Source organism: Plectrocnemia conspersa, unplaced genomic scaffold (genome assembly GCF_051122295.1).
Source record: "Plectrocnemia conspersa isolate PC_06_02 unplaced genomic scaffold, ASM5112229v1 ptg000012l, whole genome shotgun sequence".
Classification (NCBI taxonomy): domain Eukaryota; kingdom Metazoa; phylum Arthropoda; class Insecta; order Trichoptera; family Polycentropodidae; genus Plectrocnemia; species Plectrocnemia conspersa.
This window is the reverse complement of record NW_028277176.1, coordinates 9,297,960-9,320,634: the sequence shown is the minus strand read 5'-3', so window position 1 is coordinate 9,320,634 and position 22,675 is coordinate 9,297,960. Positions and strand designations below refer to the sequence as shown.

Sequence of the window (22,675 nt, the reverse complement as noted above, 5' to 3'; positions counted from 1 at the left end):
TAGTGGCTTACAATGTTTGAAGTTACAAATCAACGGCATCTTTAAAATTGTATACGCGAGTAATACGTATGGGTTATCGTTCTTTTGTTTATATATGTATGTATATATATGAATATATATTGCAATAATAATAATGTGAAGATTTCCATTTTTACATATTCATTGACTCATTTTTTCATTTTAAATTCTTCTTCATTACAAACTATAAGGCAACCTCACATTAGATGATGACTTATCGACCTATTGCAGAGGAAATAAACAAACGATTTAGACAAGCAAGCATTTTACGTTAATTAAATAAATAAAACCCTTCACATTATCACAATTGTTTTCTATAATAATAATAATAAAAATAATATATATATATATAATACAATATGTATATACTATTGTTTATAATAGTGTATAAGTATATTATACTGCTGTTTTATTCGCAGTTTCAATTCGAGGCTTTGTCAGCTCAACTGACAATTTGTTGGGTCCGGGGGGAGTTTTACTGTTTTCGTCATCAGCCGTTGGTTGTAAGGTTAAATTGGCTAACGCAATCAGGATAGAGTCAGACGTCCATTCTGTCTCAGTTTCCGTATTCTAAATATACACATATAGTTATTAAACGAGTTATCGTAAGTTATAAATAAAACTTGATTGTTATACTCACCGAAGGCAACATGTTTTTAGCAAAATGCAAATAACAATATCCTTTGTTTCCCTGTAACAAAAATTAAAAAAATCAATTATAGTTTTGTCAAAAAATCAAGCATAGAATATTCCGTTTAACCTCGACTTTTATTGCATATTGAATAAAAATTTGAATTTCTGGATCTGATGTCATCATTAACCTTTTAGCTGAGCAGTTTTTTTTTTACATGAATAAATAGTTGATTCTGAACGGGCAGTAAAATTTGTCAAATTAAAATTAAAGTTGATTAAAATTTAAAGTTAAATTTACCAGTCATAAAATAAAAAAATGCCAAGTGGATAATAACAAAATTCATTACAGAACGATTATGCACTGGCTCTTGTAATGATATAATACAAGGTATGACAAAATTTGTACCTCCCATTGAACACTTACAAAAAAAAGTTAAAAGTCAATGACGACATTTTGCATCACGCCCGTCATGCATGAAATTTAATTACAACGCCTTTAGGAGTCATGTCATGATACATTTTTAATGGATATTTGTTTAGGGGAAAATAACATTATTTTTATGATGTAATACTTCAATATTATGATCGTAATCCCATAAGACTGCAGCTAAAGGATTAACGATTTTCTCCTCTCGATTTTCCTATCTTATAAACCCTTTGGTTTCCATGGATTACATAGTAAATAAAATATTTGTTACGAAAAAATGATTTTTTTCCCAGAAGCAAATAACTTATAGCCAATTAAAAATATATCCGACTCTTTCTTCAATAAAAATTATACATCTGATAATTATCACCAAAGTAGCAAATGCTCATATATCGGATTTATGTAACCAAAGGATTTATTAGTCCAGATAATCAGTTTCTACGATAACATGGCTCAAAAATTTTCTGTCAGAATAATAATAACAACTTATAATTGTTTTGAAATTCCATAACAGATTTGTGTCTTTCGAAATTACAAAGAATGGGAGTGATTATCCGCTTAAAACATAGAACAAAAAACACAGCTATGCATTTCCATGCTGAGATCCTTCAAAAGAATCAAGAGTATCAAAGCAAAGAAACTTGCACTTGTTAAACTGGATATCTTCACCGAATAGGTATAGAGCAGTTTCCTTTAATTGCATTCTAACCATTGTTTCTTGATTTACACCATCGAGAACAAATTCCACTTGTTTCAAAAAAGGCAAAGTCTAATATGCATATTAGACAAAAACAAAGATTATAGTTATGATTTGAGGACTAAATGGGATCTGACCATCCTACCCTTGTTGCTACCATACTACTCTTCCGACTTGAAATATAACAAGCGGAGCTACACCGAATCGACTAAGGCCCACTGTCCACGGAGGCATCGCTGCATAGACGCGTATTCATCATTGTACGCCTGCTTGCTGAGTACATATAAACTAACGAAATATTATTTGACTTCCCACCTCACTCCAAGCTTTCTCAGTAATATATTTTCTTGCATAATTTGCAAGATTACTATTATAAGGACACTGGTACTTTTCGACGATCTGAAAAAATTTAGCAGCTGAAATTGCCATTGTTTTCTACACGTTCACGCAGTTCGATACTCTCGGGCGTCTGACATGCTTGAAGACTGTTGTCATGAAGCTTGCATGCAGCGACGTGAGCGTAACGTTGCAGCTCCGTCGACAGTGTTTCGTTGGTTTATATGTACGCAGCAAGCAGGCGCACAAGCGTACAATGACGAATACGCATCTATGCAACAACGTCTCCATGGACAGTGGGCCTGAGAAAACCCTTTGAAGCTTGAGAAAAACAACTATCTGGTCGAGCCAAGCAATCACCCCGAATTTTTAAGACCTAATCTTCAGAAATCAATAGGAGAGTACAACGACACAGCCATATTTAAAACTGTTGACTTGAAAAGGAAATTAAAAATAAACATGCGTGCCACATTTTACATTTTATAGATTTTACAATAATAATGTGGACTAATCATCGACACTCGAATTATACTCTTCAGACTCATAATAATTTTATAAACCGGTTTCTAATGTGTGTCATGATATAATAAGACAGTTTGAATCATTCTCTTCGATGATCTCACTTGTCGATGACTAAGAAACTCATCGAGTTTAGACAAATACACATACACACATACTGCTGCAACTTCATGGATCATCTTGATTGAGTTTGCTTTCCTTGCAGAAATTAAGTCATTATCAAAAAGGAAAAATCCCTTGCAAGGAAGGAAGAAAGAGCAAAGATCGATACAAATACTTCACCTATAAGAATAATTTATAAGACAAATAAAAGCATACTCGGTCAATGATATGAATTTCAATGTAATTTTTTTATTATTGTGTTCTATATAAACCATTTTACTTTTACCTGTGCAGTGCGACAAGTGCATTTTTGATAATCAAATAAAAATCCTAGGTATTTTAAAACCGCCCTACTCATACGAACCTACGTGATACATTCATATGGGTATTATAAAAATTATTCGGCGACATCTTATATTGAGAACCTCCGACTTGCAAAGGATACAAAAAGGGTCATAAATGAGTCTATTGTGTAAATTTTTTAGTTATATTGTAAACAAGTATTGTTATTGCAAAATCTAATGGAAAAAACCCGATGTTTTTTACCTACTTTTTGAATAATAACCAAAAGGTAGGGCGGTTAAATTCTGATATGTGCATACTTTTGCCCCACTACAATGGCGATCAGTTATATAATATAAGATCCTTAAAATAGAAGCAGTTTGTATAAATGGCATATCAACTAAAAACAAAGTGTTTTCTATTTAGCTAATTTTAAAATTAGCAATTCTAATAATTCTTTCCGACGACAATGACAAAATTGTGCTCACCTTCCAAGTAATCATACTGGGCTTAACGTTGCGTTCATTAAGTGCAGCTTTCAAATCACGGACACGTGCCAAGCGATCAATGCTACTAACCTACAAAAATGAAATAATATATAATCAAAAAGGAATAACAAAAAAATAATAAATAACAATGGATTCTTATTTACCCTAACTGAAAAATCAAGGGGGTATTTTGGTCGACGGTATTGATAACGTCTCTTTGGTCTCATCGACGTGGTATCAGGAGATATATTTCCACTCTCATCGTTATCTCCTAAATCAAATTAAATATTATTGTAATAAATTTAAAAATAAAAATAAGCGTCAATAAAGATTTTCGTACCATTATCCTTGCTCTTTCTTTGGAATCGTCTCATAGCTCTCGGAGGACCACGTCTTTTACGACCTTGATCACCCGATTCTCCTTCCGTCAACTATAATTTAATCAATATATTATTTATATTTTTTTATAATTAACTTAAAAAGGAAATAATCATTACATCATTTTGTTCACTCTCGCTATGTTCGTTCGATCTTGGAAGCCTTTTCTCAACTTCTTTCAATATGCAAGGCTTACCATCTCTGAAATTTTAACATCCATTTCATGTTAGCAATACTGCACATTACATATGTACTAATAAATATTAATCAAATTATTACTCACTCAATTTCCTTCTCCCTGAAATTTACTAGATAAGGTATTCTGCTCAAATATTGTTGATTAATCAAATTCCAAACTATACCCTGCGATGGCTTTCTTTCTTTGTTTGTCTCTATTACTTCGGTAGGAGTAATAATTGTGTCAACGGGAATATCATAATCAGCAAATAAATCCTCAGGTAAAGTGTCAAATACCTAATAAAGTACAAAAATCATATCAAATTTGAATTTTTTTAATATTTTTATTTATATAAATAAAAAATAATATTCACCTGACAATTGTGAACTAACGTTGATATTTTTGTATCACTATTGATCACATTCTTTTCGTTTAAAAACGCATATAACAAATCTATCGAACCTGTTAAAATAAAATTGCATTAAAATTTTCAATAAACAATGTAAATTTATTATATATAACGCAAATATAAAACATACCATTTCCTTTTCCAATGTGATTGCCGTCTTTAGATACGGCAACGGAACCGATGACCCATAAATCGACATTTATTGAATTATCAGGCTCTGTTTTTAATAAAGTTAATTAGCTATCTCGAATTTCATGATTTATTTATCTAATCTATTTAAATACTCACCAACTTTAACCCCGTGTTCTTGAAGCCCTGATATATTGACGAGACTTTCCAGTTCTAGTTTATTTTCGCTGTCGGGTTGGTTTACACGAATTAGCAATTCTTTCTCAGATTTTGGATTCAGAACGAATAAATTTTTACCATCTTCTAAACACGCTTTCCTGCATAGAATAATACAATTAAATGTATAATAGTTGAATGCACACACAAATTAAGCACAACAACATACCTAACTCCTTCGTACAACTTGTCAATGCTGACAAGTACGGTCTTGGCATTTTTGTACATATCTAAATCGCGAAACAGTTGAGTGGCTTCCTGCACACCCTTAAATCCTGGTATACGGAAATACGGATGACGAGGGGTAGTCGAAACATGATTAATGCGAAGAGTGTACCATGCCTTGTCACGGAAAGCTTTTTTGGCGGAATCTATAAAAAGTATTGTATTGAAATGAAATTGAAAATAAAGTAAAGAATAAATTCAATTTTTCAGAACAGTTACCTAATTGTGGGTTAACCTTGCGTCTTCTATAAATGTAAGGTCTGCGGTGCCTCTCAGGCTTACCGTTAGCATTACCTGCTTCTCCTTCTCCACCCTAAAATACACAAGTCAATAGTTAAATACCATAATTTTATTAAATTTAGCCAAGTATTAAATTAAGTTTTCAACAACACTGATCGGTTAACCATGTCTCACCTCATACTGTTCGCTTTCACTATGCACGCCATTTGGCAGTTGCTTCCTGTAACGACCTGGGCCTGTCCAGCGACGATTGTTTCCCCAACGCGCACGGTGGTAAAATCTACGCGTCTGTCTTTCGATTCCATTATCCATATCAGAATCGATACTCTTCAAAGTGCACTCATTGCCAGCCTCGATTTCCTTATCGCGTATCTTGGCGACCAGCTGATTAGTCTTTAACTGTCGTGAATTAATCAGATTCCATATTATGCCAGTAGGCTTTTCACGCTGGCACTCGATAACCTGCGTCGGAGTTATTATCATGTCGACGGGGTAGTCGTACGGTCCGATGATGTTAGACGGAATAGAATCCAACAACTAAAATTATATTAATGATAATTAATAAGGTTTTCGTATGACATAAAAAATAAAACACATACCTGACTATCGTGTACAGTAGTGACGAACTTGGTGGTCGGCTGGATCATCTTCAAGTGTGACAGTATGGCAAGATACAGATCTACGAAGCCTAAAAATTAAAATATTTCATTAGTTCTTCATACACATGAAATAAATCTATATTTTAAAATATGATCTACGCATACCTCCACCCCTGCCAATGCGAATACCATCTTTCGACACAGCAATCGATCCAATTATAATCAAGTCTAACGGGACTTGGTCTTCGAGTCCTAAAAATTGAATAGAATTAAATTATTATATTTAAATGTTTAAATTTTTCACTCAAACCCACCAATAGGCTTTCCGTATTGTTCTAAGCCCTTCAAATTCAACGCTTCAAGCATGACTTCCGGCGTAGCATCTTCGGGCAGATTTAAACATGTCATTAAAGACTTCAAAAGTCGAGGCACCTGGACGTACAGAGTCTTGCCGGCTTGCAAGCAGGCCAATCTGTTATTTTTCATTTTTATTAATAAATATTAAAGCATACTTTAAAATTAAATAAATAAAAAAAACACCCTACTCACTTGACGCTCTCTTGAGCCTTATCATATCCGACCAACACGTGCTTAGCATTTTTGAATATTTCCAAGTCTTTTAGCTTAATGACGGGATCATCGTCGCCAGAAAACCAGGGGATTCGGTTGTATGCAAAGTAAGGCACACGTCCGGATGACTGGTTTTTCCTCACTTGCTTCCAAATGTTCAATCGTATTCCCTTCTTCGTAATCTCCACGGCTGCATTTTTATCAAAAAAGTTAATCAATATATTATGCGAAAAACATAGCATGTGCGATATAATCGGGAAATTGAAATGATGTAAGCAAAAACCTTGAAAGTCTTGATAGTGAAAAATTCTCTCGTAGAGTAAACAGACAACAGTTACGAGCCATATCAATATTTACCATTAAAATGTGATTATCGTGAACTATACGTGCATTGTGTAAAACTGATACTAATTTTAAGATAAAATGATTAAACAACACCGTTTTGATGGAAAAGAAAACTTTAGGTATTTTTAGGTATCAATATCTTATCTATATTTTTTTAATTTAATTTTAGCAAAATTTAATACATGTAATTATTACATTTAAAATAATAAAATGCCTAACTTTAATATTTATAACTAGTAGTATTTACCAGAAAGAACATCTGTGTATATAACTTAGCTGAATGAAAAAAGCAAACATTTTGACAAATCGTTATTGACGTCATTGTAAATTGCAATGCATTTTTCCACTTTTTTCCACCTTTTCTGTTTAATTAAAAAGTTTAAGATATTGCATCCTATTGATATTTCCTTTATTTTTGAATTCTCTATCACTGATCAAATACAAAAGTAAATATCAATTAAAATTATAGATTTTACCTAGCATAAATTAAGAATAGAATTCTCAGATTGACTGCAACATTAGTCGTGTGTGAAATTATACAGAAATAAATTTAAAAAAAAGGAGATATTGAAACGAAATAAAGATCGGAGTGCTTAGGAATGTTCGCAAATAAAAATAAAAACGCTTGGATTAACACATGTGTTCCGCTTAAAAACGACTAGAAGCTCTTTTTTCAAATATGTTATTACTGGTTATGAGAAATAAATTCTTTTGGCCAACGGGACACATTTTAAAGAATTATCCCGATGTCAACTACTTGAAAACTTAACTTTGGAGGAATATTTAAGGAACTAGCTATAACCCGTCAAATGGAATTTCAGCTTCACATTTATTACTTATTTTTATGTCCTAGTTGTAAACAAATCTTGAAATTGTGTTTCAAGTATTTTTTATTTGGTAATTAAATTAAGTGAAAACAGCGCCATTTAGTAGCGTTAGTGACGGACATTGTTACATAGAAAATTATGTATTTTGATTGTACATTATAAATGTTTGAAAAATAAAGTAACAATAATTTCAGATGTTAATCGTCAGCAGTGTATAGAAAACATCCCAAGCTTTTCATTATATTTTCAAGTGAGATTAAAAACCTAGATTTGCTGCTGTCAATAAATCATAAATAATGCTGCATTAATAACTTATATTTAAAAATAATATTAATCAGATTTGGTACTAGAATGTAAAATAAAACAATGGAAAAGTTAGCTAGTTTGTTGAATACTGTTACAATCTAAATCAAATTGACAATCTCAAGTAAATAATGATAATTTTATCAGTGATAAATGATAATTGATCAATATAAAATGTTTTATAATATACTGCTGATAAGTTTTATGTAACAATAAAAATACATATTATATTTTAATTAACGACTATACGAACATAATAATTTCATAATAATTATCAAATATGCAAAATTATTCGTCAAAGTTCTGAATATATGTAATTGAGATAAAATGAATAAGTATTGTGAAGTCATGTTTTAGTAATGAACTATAAACTGATAACAATCAAACTTTATATTTAGAAACAAATGAATGCTGCATTACATTACAAATGGAATAAAAATCTAACATAAGCGGGTTGTGGATATAATGTAACAATAGTTTAAATTCATAACAGTTGACTTGCAAAATAAACGTTTTTTTCTTTGGTATTTAAAACCAAGTTTCAATAATGTCAACTTTGAAACAAATACCATTACTACTAAAATAATACTATAAGTGTTCCATCAGGAATAAGTCACCGAGTAGATAAATAGAGGTTATCAAGTCAAGATTCGGTATTTTTAATTAGAAAAGAAGTGCATAATTTCTGTACTTTAAGTGATTTGCGTAGAACGGGGCAAAAGGGCAACCTTTATAACAATAATATGAAATTAGAGCAATCATATATAAGATATGCAAATTTGCTTTAATTTGTGAAAATTGAGTATTGATAGTGGATGATTTGTCATCATTAAAATTTTGAATCATTTCTAAAATTACTCGTTTGCTTTGATAGCTGCCTACAACGAAATGCATTATTCATATGGTTATTTAAGTATGATAAGGATTAATCTATTAATATACATTAGTGTTTGTGCATTATTTGTGTTGTATGTATTCATTGTTATAAACTGCAATTTTGATCCGAATCATTTCATCAGACTGAATCGGAAGCGATCATGAGACGAAGTAATATAACACTGTATAGATCTTAGGTCCGACTGAATCATAGGATGTCAGAAATAATTCATGAGATGGAGGCCTATACAGCACTAGTCAATTTTGATGATCTGAGGAACACTAACAAGTCCACTCTGGTTGAGGAAAACAAATCAAGGGAATTTCTACCTAGTAGTGAAGGATCTCAAGCTTTTTTAACTGAATCTGTATTTGATTAAATACAGATTTTTAAAACCTGTAGTCCGGCCCATTTAATGTGTTATATATTACTCGTGAAAACAAGAAACAAAAATTGGCGTTAATTATTCTCAATCTCCATTTCAATGTTAAGAATTTTGACTTGGCAAGATTCGTTTACTTAATTGAGCATATAAGTGATTTTTTATGATACGAAAAGCAACGTTCAATTCTTTTTGAGGAAAATACTGAATGCGCGGAGGCGAGTATTTAATCAAGATAATAATTTAATGAGTAAGAATTAGGAACGTCAACCAGTGGTGGGGTGCCTCTCAAATGCTGCACAGTTATCAGACAATGCTCCTTTGTGTGATTTTTTGAACAAAAGTTCTGGCAGCAATGCTTCTCCATAATCATGTGCAAAGTTGTCCGAAAAATGGACAAGTATCAAAGTTGAACACATGATTCAATATATTTCTATTGCATGATGCATCCCCATACAGCCATTGAATCGATGCTGAAAAAATTAAATCGGGAATTCTTCAAGCATCCCCCATATAGCTCTGACCTTGCTCCTAGCATTTTTCATCTGTACAATGTTTTCAAAAAAAAAACGTGGATGGGGTTTATGTTGTCTTCAAATCAAATAATATTTTTAACTCGGTTCATATAAAGGGGTTTCAAAAAATTGTAGAAACGACAAATTTAACATTAATTACTGCAGAATATGCAAAACTATATTGTCTGGCAGCTATAATTTAATTTTAACTGAAATTTGAGCATATCAAGAGACCTCAGGGAATAAACAATCAACGATTATAAAAATACTTGTTGGATAAGCTACAATCCTGTTCCATTAAATTTTCTCATTTATCAATACAAACAACCAGCTTTTATTTACTTGCAATATATGCCTATGTTCAATAAGTGCTTTATAGAGTTGTTTTTGTCGATATCTGAGAAATTTACTCTGAATTAGAGTAATGGATCCATATTTTAGGACGCTACGATCTAGCGAATTGTTGAAAAATTATTAAAACACACGCTCTGTACGAAGAAGTCCAAGACAAGACCAACGGCAGCATTTCTACCGTAATTATAGAGAAAACCGGAAAATATAACAAGTTCTATTATATAGTGAATCGGCATTTGTGCAAATATAGAAAAGTAACGGCAACAGACCAAAATTGGATCCCTGTGATGCTTAAAAAATGAGCAAAATACTCGTCAGAACAAATACCATAGATCACATATAAGTTACTCGAGAAAATGTTGTCAAGGTGCGCGATTCTAATTCATCCCGGTGAATTAAGAAATGATGAAGTTTTCTGTGACAAATAGAAAATATATTGAAGAAAAACCACTACTTCACATTAAACCTTTGAGTAGTGAGTCAATTTATACACAGTTAGTATACTCCTGGGAGTGAATAAATTTTATGTATCCTTCCATAGTTATTTCTATTGCTAGTTATTATTTTATAATGCATTTATAAGTATATTATAGAAAAAAAACAGTGATTCTCAACGTTTTGTTGCCTTGATTAATTTTACTACATTTTTGTATTAGTATGTTTTAATAAATTATTTTAACACTTTTTTATCATTTTACATAGTTTTTATATATTATTCGACTATTGTGGATTTTTTTATAAAATGAATGTAAAATATATTTTTTATGTGTATTTACATCGTACTCTTTAATTTATTGGTATTGTTTTTTTATAAAAATCTTTCCCATTAAATCAAATTTAAAAAAATATATAATTATTTTTTATTCTCAAAACAGTGGAAGATCGACTACCGTACATGTACGGCGATATCGCTTCAAAGGCTAAAACTTTCATGTCGATAACGCCGATTTTATTCATAGCTAATACGGATACGACCAGGTGAATCTCCATAAACGGAGTAACAATACTATGCGAAAGTATCAATGTTTATATAGCGATGAAACAATTTTCTAAAATGATGAATCAGTCATGGACAAAGTAATAAAAAAACACTACCTTAATGTAGTGATATATCTAAAGATTTTTTTGCAATATGTTCATCACATATGATCTTAGTAAACTTTCAAGGCTGATTCCATATTTTCCATTGAATGGATATTGCTGTATAAAAGTTGACTAAGAATTTTTGGATCTGAGTTTATATTTCGAAAGCACTCATAATAGTAAGTAGTTGATGAGCATAAAGCAAAATTCTTGGAAACAATTTCGGTTATAATTGTTTTTTCATGCCCTAAGAGCTAGTTAATCACTTTATAAAAAAATTACTACCCTAGCCATTGTCTTTTAATAAAGTTCTACGAACTTTTTGACACCTTCTCGTAACTTACTTATCGACAATGGTGCTTTATTAACGTCTCAACAATAGTCATAAGTATCCGATCTTACTATTGTTTGGTAAAGAAGTTTGGTATTTAGGTTGCTTTTGAGATGCAGATGAGATGAGATCATTGACGGGTATACAAAGGTAATAGTAGCATAACTGAAAGATTTAAACCAAGCGTAGATGTTTATTATTAAGAGCTGATTTAATCAGAAAAAAATACTACCCTAACCATTGTCTTTGCATTCATTTCTACGAACTTTTCAAAACTTACTTACTGACAATGGTGCTTTGTCTATAATTCACATGTTTCTAAATAAGTGCTACAGATGGTTCCGAGATGCACCGGTTGGCGGAGACCAATCTCGTACTGATCTCCAATGGAATCAATACAAGTATGCTCAGTAGCAAGCAAAGAGAATAATAGTAAGATGCGACTTCATTAAAACGATCAGCTCGGAAGATGAGCATCGGCAGCTTCCGACGATCGCCGCCAGAGAGGAGATAAAATGCGTCGGTAGGTAGGTTGTCGATTTCCGTTCGGGTCCGAATGCGCCATTTATACGCATCGCGAAAGGGTGGGGGTAGAGGGAGAAGAGGGCGAAGCTCTGGCGGCGGAATAAAAAAAGCTAAAGAATAGAGTAGGCGCAAGCAGTTTGAAGGTTATGTGTGCGAGTGTGTGTGTGTATATGCGTGTGAGGTTCTTACGCGAGGTGTCGGAAGCCCGGGAGCTGTCGCCGTTGACGTTGGCGTCGGTCTGCTGCATGGCGTCGAGTGCGGTCGAGTTGGGCCGATGGAAGGCCGGTCGGTCGAAAGCTTGGCGTCCGCTAATGTAGAGCCGGTCGTCAATGAGCGCGCATAAATACGACGCCGACCACGCGAGTGAACAGCTAGCGACAGTGTTGCCGCATCGAAAAAAAACAATGCTTTTTCGAGAACAAAATATTTTAATTCAAATATTTCAAATGTAGCGTTTTTCAGTATGTATTAATTAGATTTTATTATGGCCAAAACTTGGTGGCACTCTGGTAACACTGGTGTGACGGACACACATTCCCTTGGCGACTCTGGCGTGCTGGCACGCCAGTTCGTGCCTCGCGCACCGTCCACTCATTCTAATAAAATGTAACTGTAATAATATTCAATAAAAGACTAGTGCAGTGGCTCAATCTGTGTCTAATTGCCACCCGTCACCTCCCTTCGCCAAAATAATATCAATTATATGGCCGTCTGTGGACCTTTTACAGCACCCGATCGTTTCGATGACTTTTAACTCGGCTATAACTTGATGGATGTTGATTTTTAGGTACTCCAGCGTTTCGAGTGTGTGCCAGTTGATGTCAGAAAAACGTGAAATAAAGTGATCTGGAAACTTTTCATGCAAAACATCCAACGTTGCACCTACTATATGACAAGTTGCATCGTATTGATGGAACCACACGTTTTCCACAATCAAATAATAAATTACACTTATCTTCACGAAAACGCAAGTCTTGAGATCAATTTGCGATTATAGACTTTTATGACGAAGATTTTTACTCATATGGAAAAAATTTGAATAATATCATATATTTTGATTATAAATGGATTTCATCAACAATATAAACACAATTCGTGGTGACCAAACTAACTTGTCACTTTATGACTATAAAGATGCCAGTAAATTTTATAAATAAGACCGCTAAAAATCCAATTTAGTATTTTCATCTACGCGCTCGCCACTAGAAATGAATTTCGAAGATAATTATTAGCGATATGACGTAACATTTATTTGACAGCGCAAATAATGATTTTAAAACGGATATTTAATACTGGTCTGACACAAGTTCAAATGCAATAACAAAGGAATGCGCTCTTTTAAGACGGTCGACCATTCCACAGACACAAAAACAAAAATGGCATTGAGGAACGTCAACATTTATTATTTATATCGGCACTCACAGTCATTGAAGTAGATCTGCTGCTAGGGCGTTGCCATTGGCCGGTCCCAGAGCCGGCTAGAGTCTCGGGAAAATATTATATTTATGTATTTTATATCATGAAACATACTTTGGAGGACGGATGATGACGGGTGCAATGACACACAGATTGAGCCGCTGCAGTATTTATTTATATTATATATAAGATAGTATTTTCATTTAAAGTTTACAATGCATGTTACATGTTAAAACGATGTGAGTGATCAGCGGACGAGGCACCGCCGGTTATCAAACCGCCTTGGTTTGGCCATAATAAATAAATAAATAAGCCCCCACAATACATTTTCTTTGTACTTCTAATTATATTTTTAATTTTATACAATGCATAAAATTTACGACAGTATGCGGGGGCTCTTTATGCGCGAGAACCTGGGCAAAATCTCGACGTCTAAGTCGGCCCTGACCGTTCTTTTTTAGAAACAGCCGCGCTTTCCAAACAAAACGCACACCCCAGAGGTGCATCGCAGCCACCAAACTGCCCCTCTAGAACCTTAGCAACTGGAGACTGGCAGTTCTCTAGAGTTGTGACCTTTCGCATCGAGACAGAAATATGAAAATTAAAAAAACACACAAAGTGCAGTAGAGTGCTGTGTTTTTCTGTGTTCAGTTGCACTCCGGAATTTTTTATTTAAAATGCCTAACTTCAGTGGTGAAATGCCTTTGTAAAATTACATAAGTATAAACTAGGGTTTTCAAGTCGGTTAAAACCGAAACCGATTATCCGGTTTTTCAGTAATTTAAAAAAAACGAAAAACGGCTTTTTACATTAAATGAATAATATTCGTATTTTCTCAGAAAGTATAAATAACGTATAAAATCGATGAATAAATTTCTAAGAGATAATACTGCCGTTTCACAGAAAAATCGTTCCAAAAATAATTTCTTCCGGTTATCTTTTTCTGTGAAAAGCGCGGTCAATACCTGATAACTAGTCAGCTGGTTGAGGTAAATATAAAAAATAATAAAATGGTTGAGGTAAATATTAATGTTTGAACAGCCCAATTTTTTCGATGGTCAATGTGCTTTATTTATGTACATGCTTCCATTATCTTTTAAGCGCACAATTTATTATATAGTAGCTTACTAGTTATTAGAATTTTAATTTGTCAAAGTTCTTCTTTTCATTGATCCTATATGTCCAACAAATATCAGACACTACAATTCTGAATGGTTTTTGGAATGTACTATATACTAGAACAGGCATGGCGAACCTTTTTGGGTTCGCGTGCCAAAAATCCTCCAAAAAAAAAAAATATTATTCCTCGAGTGAGTGCGTGCCCAAGGAGTAAAAAAATTACCAAGATAGAAAAAATAAATAATTATTTTTTTAAAACGATTGTCGTTTATCTTAGAAAACATTTGATAATTAATAAAATGAAATAAATTAATAATTCACGGGTTATTTAATCAAGATTTTAATTTTTAAATTTCAAATTAAAAAATATTTTTGAACTTGGAAATCGTTCGCGTGCAATCCAAATTCTCAAACGTGCCACCTCGGGCACGCGTGCCCTAGGTTCGCTATGCCTGTACTAGAAGATAGAAAAAAATTTACAGCAAGCACTTCATCGTGGCTTTTATTTATTTCATAAAAATTTTAATCACAGGATTTTTTAATAATAATTTATTACAAAAATGTTAATTACATATAATTTCATTTTAATAAGTACCACATATAAAATCTATAACACCAAGTACCGCATATAAAACACAAATCATGTACATATTTATTTTACATAAATATTTATTAAAATAAATAAATAAATATATTAAGCAATTAATATCAGTTCAACTGCGACATGTGTAACGGAGTCAACATCAGTTCGAACGTCGCATTCTTCAAGTTGGCCCCTCTCAAGTTTGCTTCTTGTAAATCGCTACCAGATAAATCACAATTCTAAGCACGGAATGAAAAATGTAACGTAACCATTTAAAATATGTATAATAAAGAATAAAAAAGTCACCTCGAGATCTGCTCCTGCAAGAACGGCAGCTCTTAAATCACAATTTTTTAGATTAGCATTTTTTAAAGACGCTACTCTTAGATTGACACCGCTCATATTACTTCCTTCTAAATCGGCTCCTAAAATTAGAATTAAATTTATTTTTAATATTATATTTTATATTAACTAGTAATATCAAATAGTGCAATTTTACCACTGTATAAGTCGCATAAATATCATAATGACCATTATAAATAAATGAATGAATAAAGGTTCTCAAAACAAAGGATCTGTTTATTAACTTGTGTATAGCAGCTTGATTATAAAATCACTAAATAAGGAAATATAACGCCAAAATTTAGTGAATTCTGCGGAATGACGCAATCAAAATTAATGTGCTCTCTCAAGTAAACGAAAAGAAAAATAAGTGGAGCTGGGAATTCGCAGGTCAAACGGAAATGAAATGAAATTATCATTATATCAGTGAATCCAATTATTATGCTAATAGTTGTGAGGAGTCAAATAATTATAATGAAAACTAAATGTTATTATCTAATCTTATTACCAGAAGTTGTGAATATAATAAAAGGGTTTAATATTCAGAAGATAAATCAGATTACTATTGCCGTTAAACGAGAGGCAAGATAAAATTTCTAACGGAATCTTACTAAAAATAATTAACGAAATGTGAAGTATTAGATATTTCGATACTTTTCTGTTATCAGGAGGGGGGGGGGGGGGCAAATTTATTCTAAAAAATATTTATTCATTTGATTATACATTTTATTTATTTATATAAAATTATAAATGTAATTTTTTAAGTAGGTTTATTGTAGAGTTATTTATGGAGTGTTTTCCATGCTGACAAAGGCTCACTCGCTTGTTCGCATCTAGCATGTTTAACTTTTAAAACGTATTTCTGTAGCGGCACGAGTGAGCCTTGGCCAGAACAGTGATCTATTATATATAATATAAATAAATAAATATTTTTTAGAATAAATTTTACTCCTAATAAAAGGAAAGTAACGATATTTCGATGCATATTGAAGATTTTTTTTATATGTGAGCACATGACACCTTTAGTGAGAGATCTTTGTTTTTATACAAAATCTTAGTAGCAAAATGAGACTGTGGCGTAACTGAAGGTTTATTATATACCTCTTAAATTGACTCCTTCTAGAACGGCTTTAAATCCTTTGGAATCGTCTAGTTTGCATCCTCTCATTTTAACTCCTATAAAAATAATGAGTCATGTTTATTGTTATTATAAAAGTGTTATATAACTAACCTTCCATATCTGCACATAAAGCCTTTATTCCGTAAAGCTGAGCCCCTTCTAAGTTCGCTCGAGTTAAATCTGCTCTTTCTAAGCAGCAGAACGATAGATTAGTACCTATTAAACTGCAGTTTGCCATGGTAGAGTACTGTAATATAAAATTATACATGTTTTAAAAGATTAAAATGCAATAGAAATAATTAAATTAAAATAAGATACCTTAAAATTAATGCACCTTAAATCTAGTTTATTTAAATTCGCTCCTTCTAAATTGGAACCTTGGAATCTTAATTCGTCGTCATTAGTCGTTGTAATTAAGGCGTTGATCACATCTCGTCTAGTCAGTGGGGCATTGTCTTTAGTTTTATCTACTTGACTTTGTATATAAGTCTCAATTTGAGGTACCATAGATTCGATTCCGTAAAACTTAGCCTCTTCTAGTATACCGATAGGGTTGACATTGGTGTCTATTATAATTTCGCCGTTTCTCAAGTAATTTAAAACGGGTTCGAAATACAGCGGACTACGGTCTATTAGATACGCCCCGGTAGAATCTCTAGAGCTGGGGTTCATCATATAGTGGTCGTTCTCTTCGGCGAACATCCGAGCTAACATCGAGAACGGCTCTTTGTCCGTGACGGTTGATTTTGACGTGACGAAATGCTTGCCGCCGACGTTCAGAGTTATCCAGCCGTGTGGGTTCGTCGATTTCGAAGTGAAATCCTCACCGGATGAAACATATAATATTTCATCGTCTCGTATCAGTTCAATGTCGTCTATTTCGCCTCCGTTTTTTGTGAATATTCTGGTGACGGACATGTTAAGCTTCTCGCCAGCTTTCAGCAGGAGTTCGTCGAAGTTTTTTGGTAATTTAATGACTTTACCGTCACTTTTGTATCCATTTTTGAACAGTGTTACGCGTTTACATGTAGTTTCCATAACCTCACTTTTATGACGTTTGCTCTTGGATTTTCAGTGCTGCCATCTATTGACCATTTGTTTGAAACTATGATAAAAATAATAATAATGTTTTTGTTACACGGTAGATCGCGCTAAACAATGTGCAACTATTTTAATATTTAATCAGAGGCGTACTTAGGATTCTAGGTAATTGTTAATAATATATTAATTTAAGGAATTTTTTACTGTTCTAAAATTACGATCTCAATCGTTTTGTGTACTCAAACATCTGTTGTTGTAGCTTATTATTACACATATTTTTTTAAAACTTTTAAGTCTCTTAATCGGTGGCAATTCTACGAACTTTTAGAAAAAACTCTCTCACTTTAAGACACATATCTTACTTCAAATACACATGAAAGTGTAATGTAAAATTAAAGAAAAGGATTGCGCATATCAGAATTTAAAAATGGATTGTAGAGGAGCAAGAATATTGATTTGATATATATTCAATATAAAGTCTAAAATCAAGTTCTGTACTGTAAAGCTATGCTATTTGACCTTTCCAAAACCATTCTAAATGTTGAAAAAAGTAATATAGATTTATTTTATATATAGCTTATACAGACGATCAACTGGATCCTGAGGTCAGATTGGCTCCATTGTAACCGGGAGCTGAAGATAAGTATCCCCAAAACCTTCCGATTCTCTGAAGTAATCTCAGTGGCAGGAGATCATCGTATGCTTAACTTATGCCCGTAGGGCAAGAAACTTCTCACTCACTTAAAAAAATACAAATTGTGCGACTTACCAAAACAAACATTAGTTACCTAAATACATTTTGAAAGATGATCCACTCGAGAACTTTAATGATCTGCGTCCCGGTGATTACTTCTGTGGCATCTGTGAGCTTCCGAAGTATGCGAGAGCGTCAAATATTCGGTGTTGAATCTGCGCAGGAGCCGCTTGTCGTTAGTTTCAGCATTCGTAAACTTATATTGACTTAAATAGTTAATCTGTACGTGTTAAAACCATATGTAAGTAAAATATATTTATATATTTTTAATTAAAAATATTCTTAATTATACAGAACTCGTAGTTTTCTATTCTAATTATACGAAATTATAATTAATTGGGTCAGTGAATAGCACTTGCGGTTAATAATGATATATAATTAAAGTTCCAGTTTTCTTGTAACATCCATTATAAGGAATATTTATAAATTGCCTAATTATTTATTACTATTGCAAGAAGTTTATCTTTAATAATATAAATTTGATTTATATCGCAACTCATAGTTAGAGATAATATATACTTACCATTGATCGATCTTATGAAACAAATATATTTTTTCTCTGTTTATTGGTATACTTCGTATATTATTGTTATAACGTTTTGACACGAGATGAAAGAAAACAATATGTAAATTCAAAACGCCATTCTATAACATATTTTATTTTGTATAATGAAAAATGTGCGGGGGTAAATAGAAATGGCAAGCAAGAGACGGTTATCTTTGAACTAGATCTATATAGATTTCAACCCTTTTCATTTTCATGCACTGAAAATAACAAAGGTATAGCTTTCTTTGCGTTTTTCAAACGGGGATCGTATTTCTTGACACATCAAAGGTAAAATAATAATGTCAAATATAAATAACTGCGATAAAGGGTTTGATAATGGGAAAAATAATAATAATGAATAGATAAATCAGGAAAACGAATTGCCTTTTAGTATTTATTACTTTTTAATTCCATACATTAATTTACATATATTACAACCATTTGCTTAAAAGTTTATGTATAACATCAATATATTTTGCTTTAATAAAATATTGAAAAAAAAATAGTTTGATACAAGATTTTTATTCTATCTAGTATATCTGTACAGATATGTAACTTGTTGAGTATAAATAGAATTTTAAATTATAATTCATCCTTGAAATTACAAGCCAGTGCTTGTTTTACTTTATATAAATAAAGTAAACAATAGCTAGATTGTCCTAGCGAAATATTTTCAGTTAAAACGTTTTTCATGTTTCAATTTGAAATGTTTCCTATAATCTTTTTATATTAAAAAAGTTTCATATTGACGATAGTAAAAGCTGGGGATTATATTAAAAAAATGATTAAATATTGCTATTATATTAATAATTTTATTGTAATAATTTGTTCTTTTTCTTTATGGATATATAAGTTTAAAATGAACTATTTTAACATGATATATTTTTTCATTAAAAAACACTTTAAATTAAATTATACTATATTGTAAAAGTTTATTGATTATGTCATCATTATATCTAAGATATGCCGATTCAAAAATAATATTTCTATTCACATTATATAATTTATATTCGCTATTATTTTATTAAAATATTCAGAAATAGTTTTGAAACGATTGATATAGAGAAAACAATCTGAAAATATGAGACTCCATTTTTGTATAAATATTCCTCATAATTAATAATTTAAAAAATATTATTATTCTTTGGTTTATTCGCGTTTCACCCTGTTGATTCCACCATAGTCAATATTTGTCACACTTAGAAATGGATGAAAGATTAGAAAGTTCTATTAGATAGATTTTACAATAATCGTCGTATCTACTATGTATTGCTTTAATTTTAAGTCGTTCATTTTTTAAGTATTATCATTTACGTAATTACACACTATAACATAATATTTACACATAATGCAGTAGATTTTTCACATACATAGATTATATATTACAACATATTCGAGTGGAAGTTAACATTTTTAAAGCAACGATAGAAAAATAATCAGTACATTTTTTCAATAGAGTTAATAATATATATAATAATAATTAAACTAGGATCATATGATATATTTGAGTTGGACATAAAAATGTGATTATCACATATTTTAATATGTATCATGATATGCGCATTAAATGCATTTTTTGCCTAATAATTTTGAACTTTAAGCGCTTACAAAAGTGGACAATAAATATCTCATTTTTTGAGAATTATGAAAACAATTAAAATCTAGTATTATACTTTGTCCACGCTGTACATAATGGCATATAACAAAACAACAATCTAACTATTTGCTTGTAAAATTAACAACACCAATAATGTTCGTTTATAAATATTAATAAATTTTGACTGAAGTTTCAGAACTATGATTTTTTTATATACAAATACATATATTATATGTACAATTTTATAAGAAATAAAATTTACATTAAATTGGCACATTTAGCTCAACTTGTCGCTTCAGTGCTATCTTGTAATTACAATCAAACGACAGCTTCAACTATTTATATGTTCTGGCCATATTATTTGCATAATGAACATTAAAAATATAACACCAATATTAAATATTAGATTCGTTTCATAAAATAAATATTAATTATATATTAAACGCATATTTGAACTGAAATATAAATTTTATGTATTGTTATGTATTTTCTTCAATATGAACATTCACTAAAGTATTTCGTTTTACTATGCAATCAACGTTTAAACTACATCCACGGAATCGAGCAGTCCACTGTGACTCGAGTGTTGCGTAGTCGTTCCGTTTTCCTCCTCGGGTCAAATTTGGCTGTCCTTCAGATTCCTGACCGATTCCACCGAAGACCTAGGGGTAGCACCGACGAAGGAGCACTCTCTCAAAGAACCACTCCTCCTCACTACCAAAGTTTTGGTACCGTAATCCGTGACGAAGTTGTCGTTTCTGGTGGACACTGCTCCTCTAACCGTTTGATATCCACAGCACGGCGGATAGTGAGATGTGAGAATGCGTTTGAAAGCTTCTCGAAACTCAGTGTTGAATATGGAATAGATGATCGGGTTGAATGCGGAATTGGAATAGCCCAACCAGGAGAGTATCTTGAACGCCAGACCTGAAACAAAGCAATTTAATAATGCATCTGTGCAATAATATGCTGATTTTGTACAATAAGAGTTCCACGAATAGTTTATTTCAAATTCATATGCCAATGTAAAACAGATTATTACCATATAGAATAACTTAATTTTAAGTTACATTTTATTAGATTTATTTTCGGTCTTCGTGAAATTTTATTTCATCCACGCCTTAGGCGTACGTCTAGGTTTCTTAGGATAAGGGCTGTCGACAGAGTTTTGCTATTATATATACATATATGTATAAAGCTCTATATTCAGGATGTACATGGTAATATTTTAGAACGTATGGTTGCACGAACTTGTGCATTTATAAAAGATTTATGAGTTTTACTATCACAAGTCGCGCGCAGTACCCCGGTACGGTTGACATCATTTTATTCCCAAAGTGACAATGAAATATTGTATGTTTTATTAAATATTCACTCGTCCTTATCACTCTGCACATGAAAAATGTATCATGTGTATTTTAACCATATATCACTTTTTGGCTTAGCTGCATTTCGGTTATTGATTTTAATATGTATGAATTCAATTCAATTCTCGGAAGAATATAATTTAATTATAAAAGTGATTTACCAATGCCTTTAAAATCATATTAGATTATTTTCTAAAAAATCATAAAATATTAAAATTTAATGATACGAACAAGGATCAATGTGCAATGCCAGGGTATTAAGGAGCCGGATGGCGACAGCCATAGGCGTCCTGCCTCTAACGGGCATTAGAAAAAGACGTGATCGTGATTCTTGAACACGTTCCGGAATTCAAAACTGATTGTCAATAACGAGAGCGCTAGAGGCCGATCTCACGCTCGGGAGAAATACTATTGTATTGCAACCCAGCCGTTAAAAGCTGCGTACCCACCCGCAAGGGTTGGACTCGTAGGGCTCTAGTAATGGTAACGGCAGTGGCGTACGCAAAGGATGCCGTATCTTCTTATGAGGATGCCGTATCTTCTTATAAATTTTAAGCTTTTTCGATAGAGGGAGTATTTAATTATTCGGACACTCAAACTTTAGGTCCCCGTTTAAGAATATTGCGTGCCAAAGTGTCATGGAGTAAATTTATAACTCAGGATCATTGACACATATGCATCGAAATACTACATACACTGTGGTAATAATTATAATATATAAATCTAATATTTATAATTATTATTATTATAAAAAAAAGTAATACTGTAACACGATTAACTATACATAGTATATATAAATAT

At 32.0% G+C, this 22,675-nt stretch overlaps 3 protein-coding genes across 5 annotated transcripts in view; all 3 read right to left on the bottom strand.

Annotated features, from left to right (window-relative positions):
* Positions 1-316: 316 nt before the first annotated feature.
* Positions 317-12,367, bottom strand: lost (methenyltetrahydrofolate synthase domain-containing protein lost). The gene is made up of 18 exons (XM_088199501.1): positions 12,178-12,367; positions 6,426-6,636; positions 6,191-6,348; positions 6,042-6,128; positions 5,877-5,965; positions 5,452-5,814; positions 5,257-5,350; positions 4,982-5,183; positions 4,756-4,913; positions 4,598-4,684; positions 4,432-4,520; positions 4,164-4,354; positions 4,000-4,081; positions 3,843-3,933; positions 3,667-3,773; positions 3,503-3,592; positions 659-709; positions 317-588 (listed from the first exon to the last, which is right to left on the bottom strand). The coding sequence occupies exons 1-18, from the start codon at positions 12,233-12,235 to the stop codon at positions 415-417; spliced, it is 2,382 nt and encodes a 793-aa protein (XP_088055627.1). The 5' UTR covers positions 12,236-12,367; the 3' UTR covers positions 317-414.
* A 2,690-nt stretch (positions 12,368-15,057) lies between these two features.
* Positions 15,058-17,636, bottom strand: LOC148228139 (BTB/POZ domain-containing protein KCTD9). Of its 3 annotated transcripts, none has more exons than XM_088199689.1 (5): positions 16,887-17,636; positions 16,680-16,815; positions 16,550-16,624; positions 15,413-15,531; positions 15,058-15,345 (listed from the first exon to the last, which is right to left on the bottom strand). In XM_088199689.1, exons 1-5 carry the CDS (start codon positions 17,604-17,606, stop codon positions 15,232-15,234), a joined length of 1,164 nt encoding a protein of 387 aa, XP_088055815.1. In that variant the 5' UTR covers positions 17,607-17,636; the 3' UTR covers positions 15,058-15,231. The 3 variants fall into 3 exon arrangements, 2 of the variants coding, with proteins under 2 accessions (XP_088055815.1, XP_088055816.1); XM_088199690.1 differs by having other exon boundaries at positions 15,094-15,345; positions 16,903-17,042; XR_015811616.1 differs by lacking the exons at positions 15,058-15,345; positions 15,413-15,531 and having other exon boundaries at positions 16,552-16,624; positions 16,903-17,636.
* A 2,223-nt stretch (positions 17,637-19,859) lies between these two features.
* The window catches only part of Dop1R1 (Dopamine 1-like receptor 1), a 36,780-nt gene continuing 33,964 nt past the window's right edge, over positions 19,860-22,675 (bottom strand). The window contains exon 5 of the mRNA XM_088199544.1: positions 19,860-21,434. Within this exon, the coding sequence (XP_088055670.1) occupies positions 21,124-21,434 (311 nt within the window). The 3' untranslated portion in view covers positions 19,860-21,123. The remainder of the gene's footprint in view (positions 21,435-22,675) is intronic.

Excerpts from the sequence above, each read along its gene's own strand:
- lost (XM_088199501.1), bottom strand. The coding sequence starts at position 12,235 with ATGCAGCAGACCGACGCCAACGTCAACGGCGACAGCTCCCGGGCTTCC. Across the intron at positions 710-3,502 it reads CCAGTATGATTACTTGGAAG|GGAAACAAAGGATATTGTTA; the intron begins GTGAGCACAATT and ends TTTTTGTTACAG. Across the intron at positions 589-658 it reads CTAAAAACATGTTGCCTTCG|AATACGGAAACTGAGACAGA; the intron begins GTGAGTATAACA and ends GTGTATATTTAG.
- LOC148228139 (XM_088199689.1), bottom strand. The coding sequence starts at position 17,606 with ATGGAAACTACATGTAAACGCGTAACACTGTTCAAAAATGGATACAAA. Across the intron at positions 16,816-16,886 it reads TAAGGTGCATTAATTTTAAG|TACTCTACCATGGCAAACTG; the intron begins GTATCTTATTTT and ends TTTATATTACAG. Across the intron at positions 16,625-16,679 it reads TTTATGTGCAGATATGGAAG|GAGTTAAAATGAGAGGATGC; the intron begins GTTAGTTATATA and ends TTATTTTTATAG.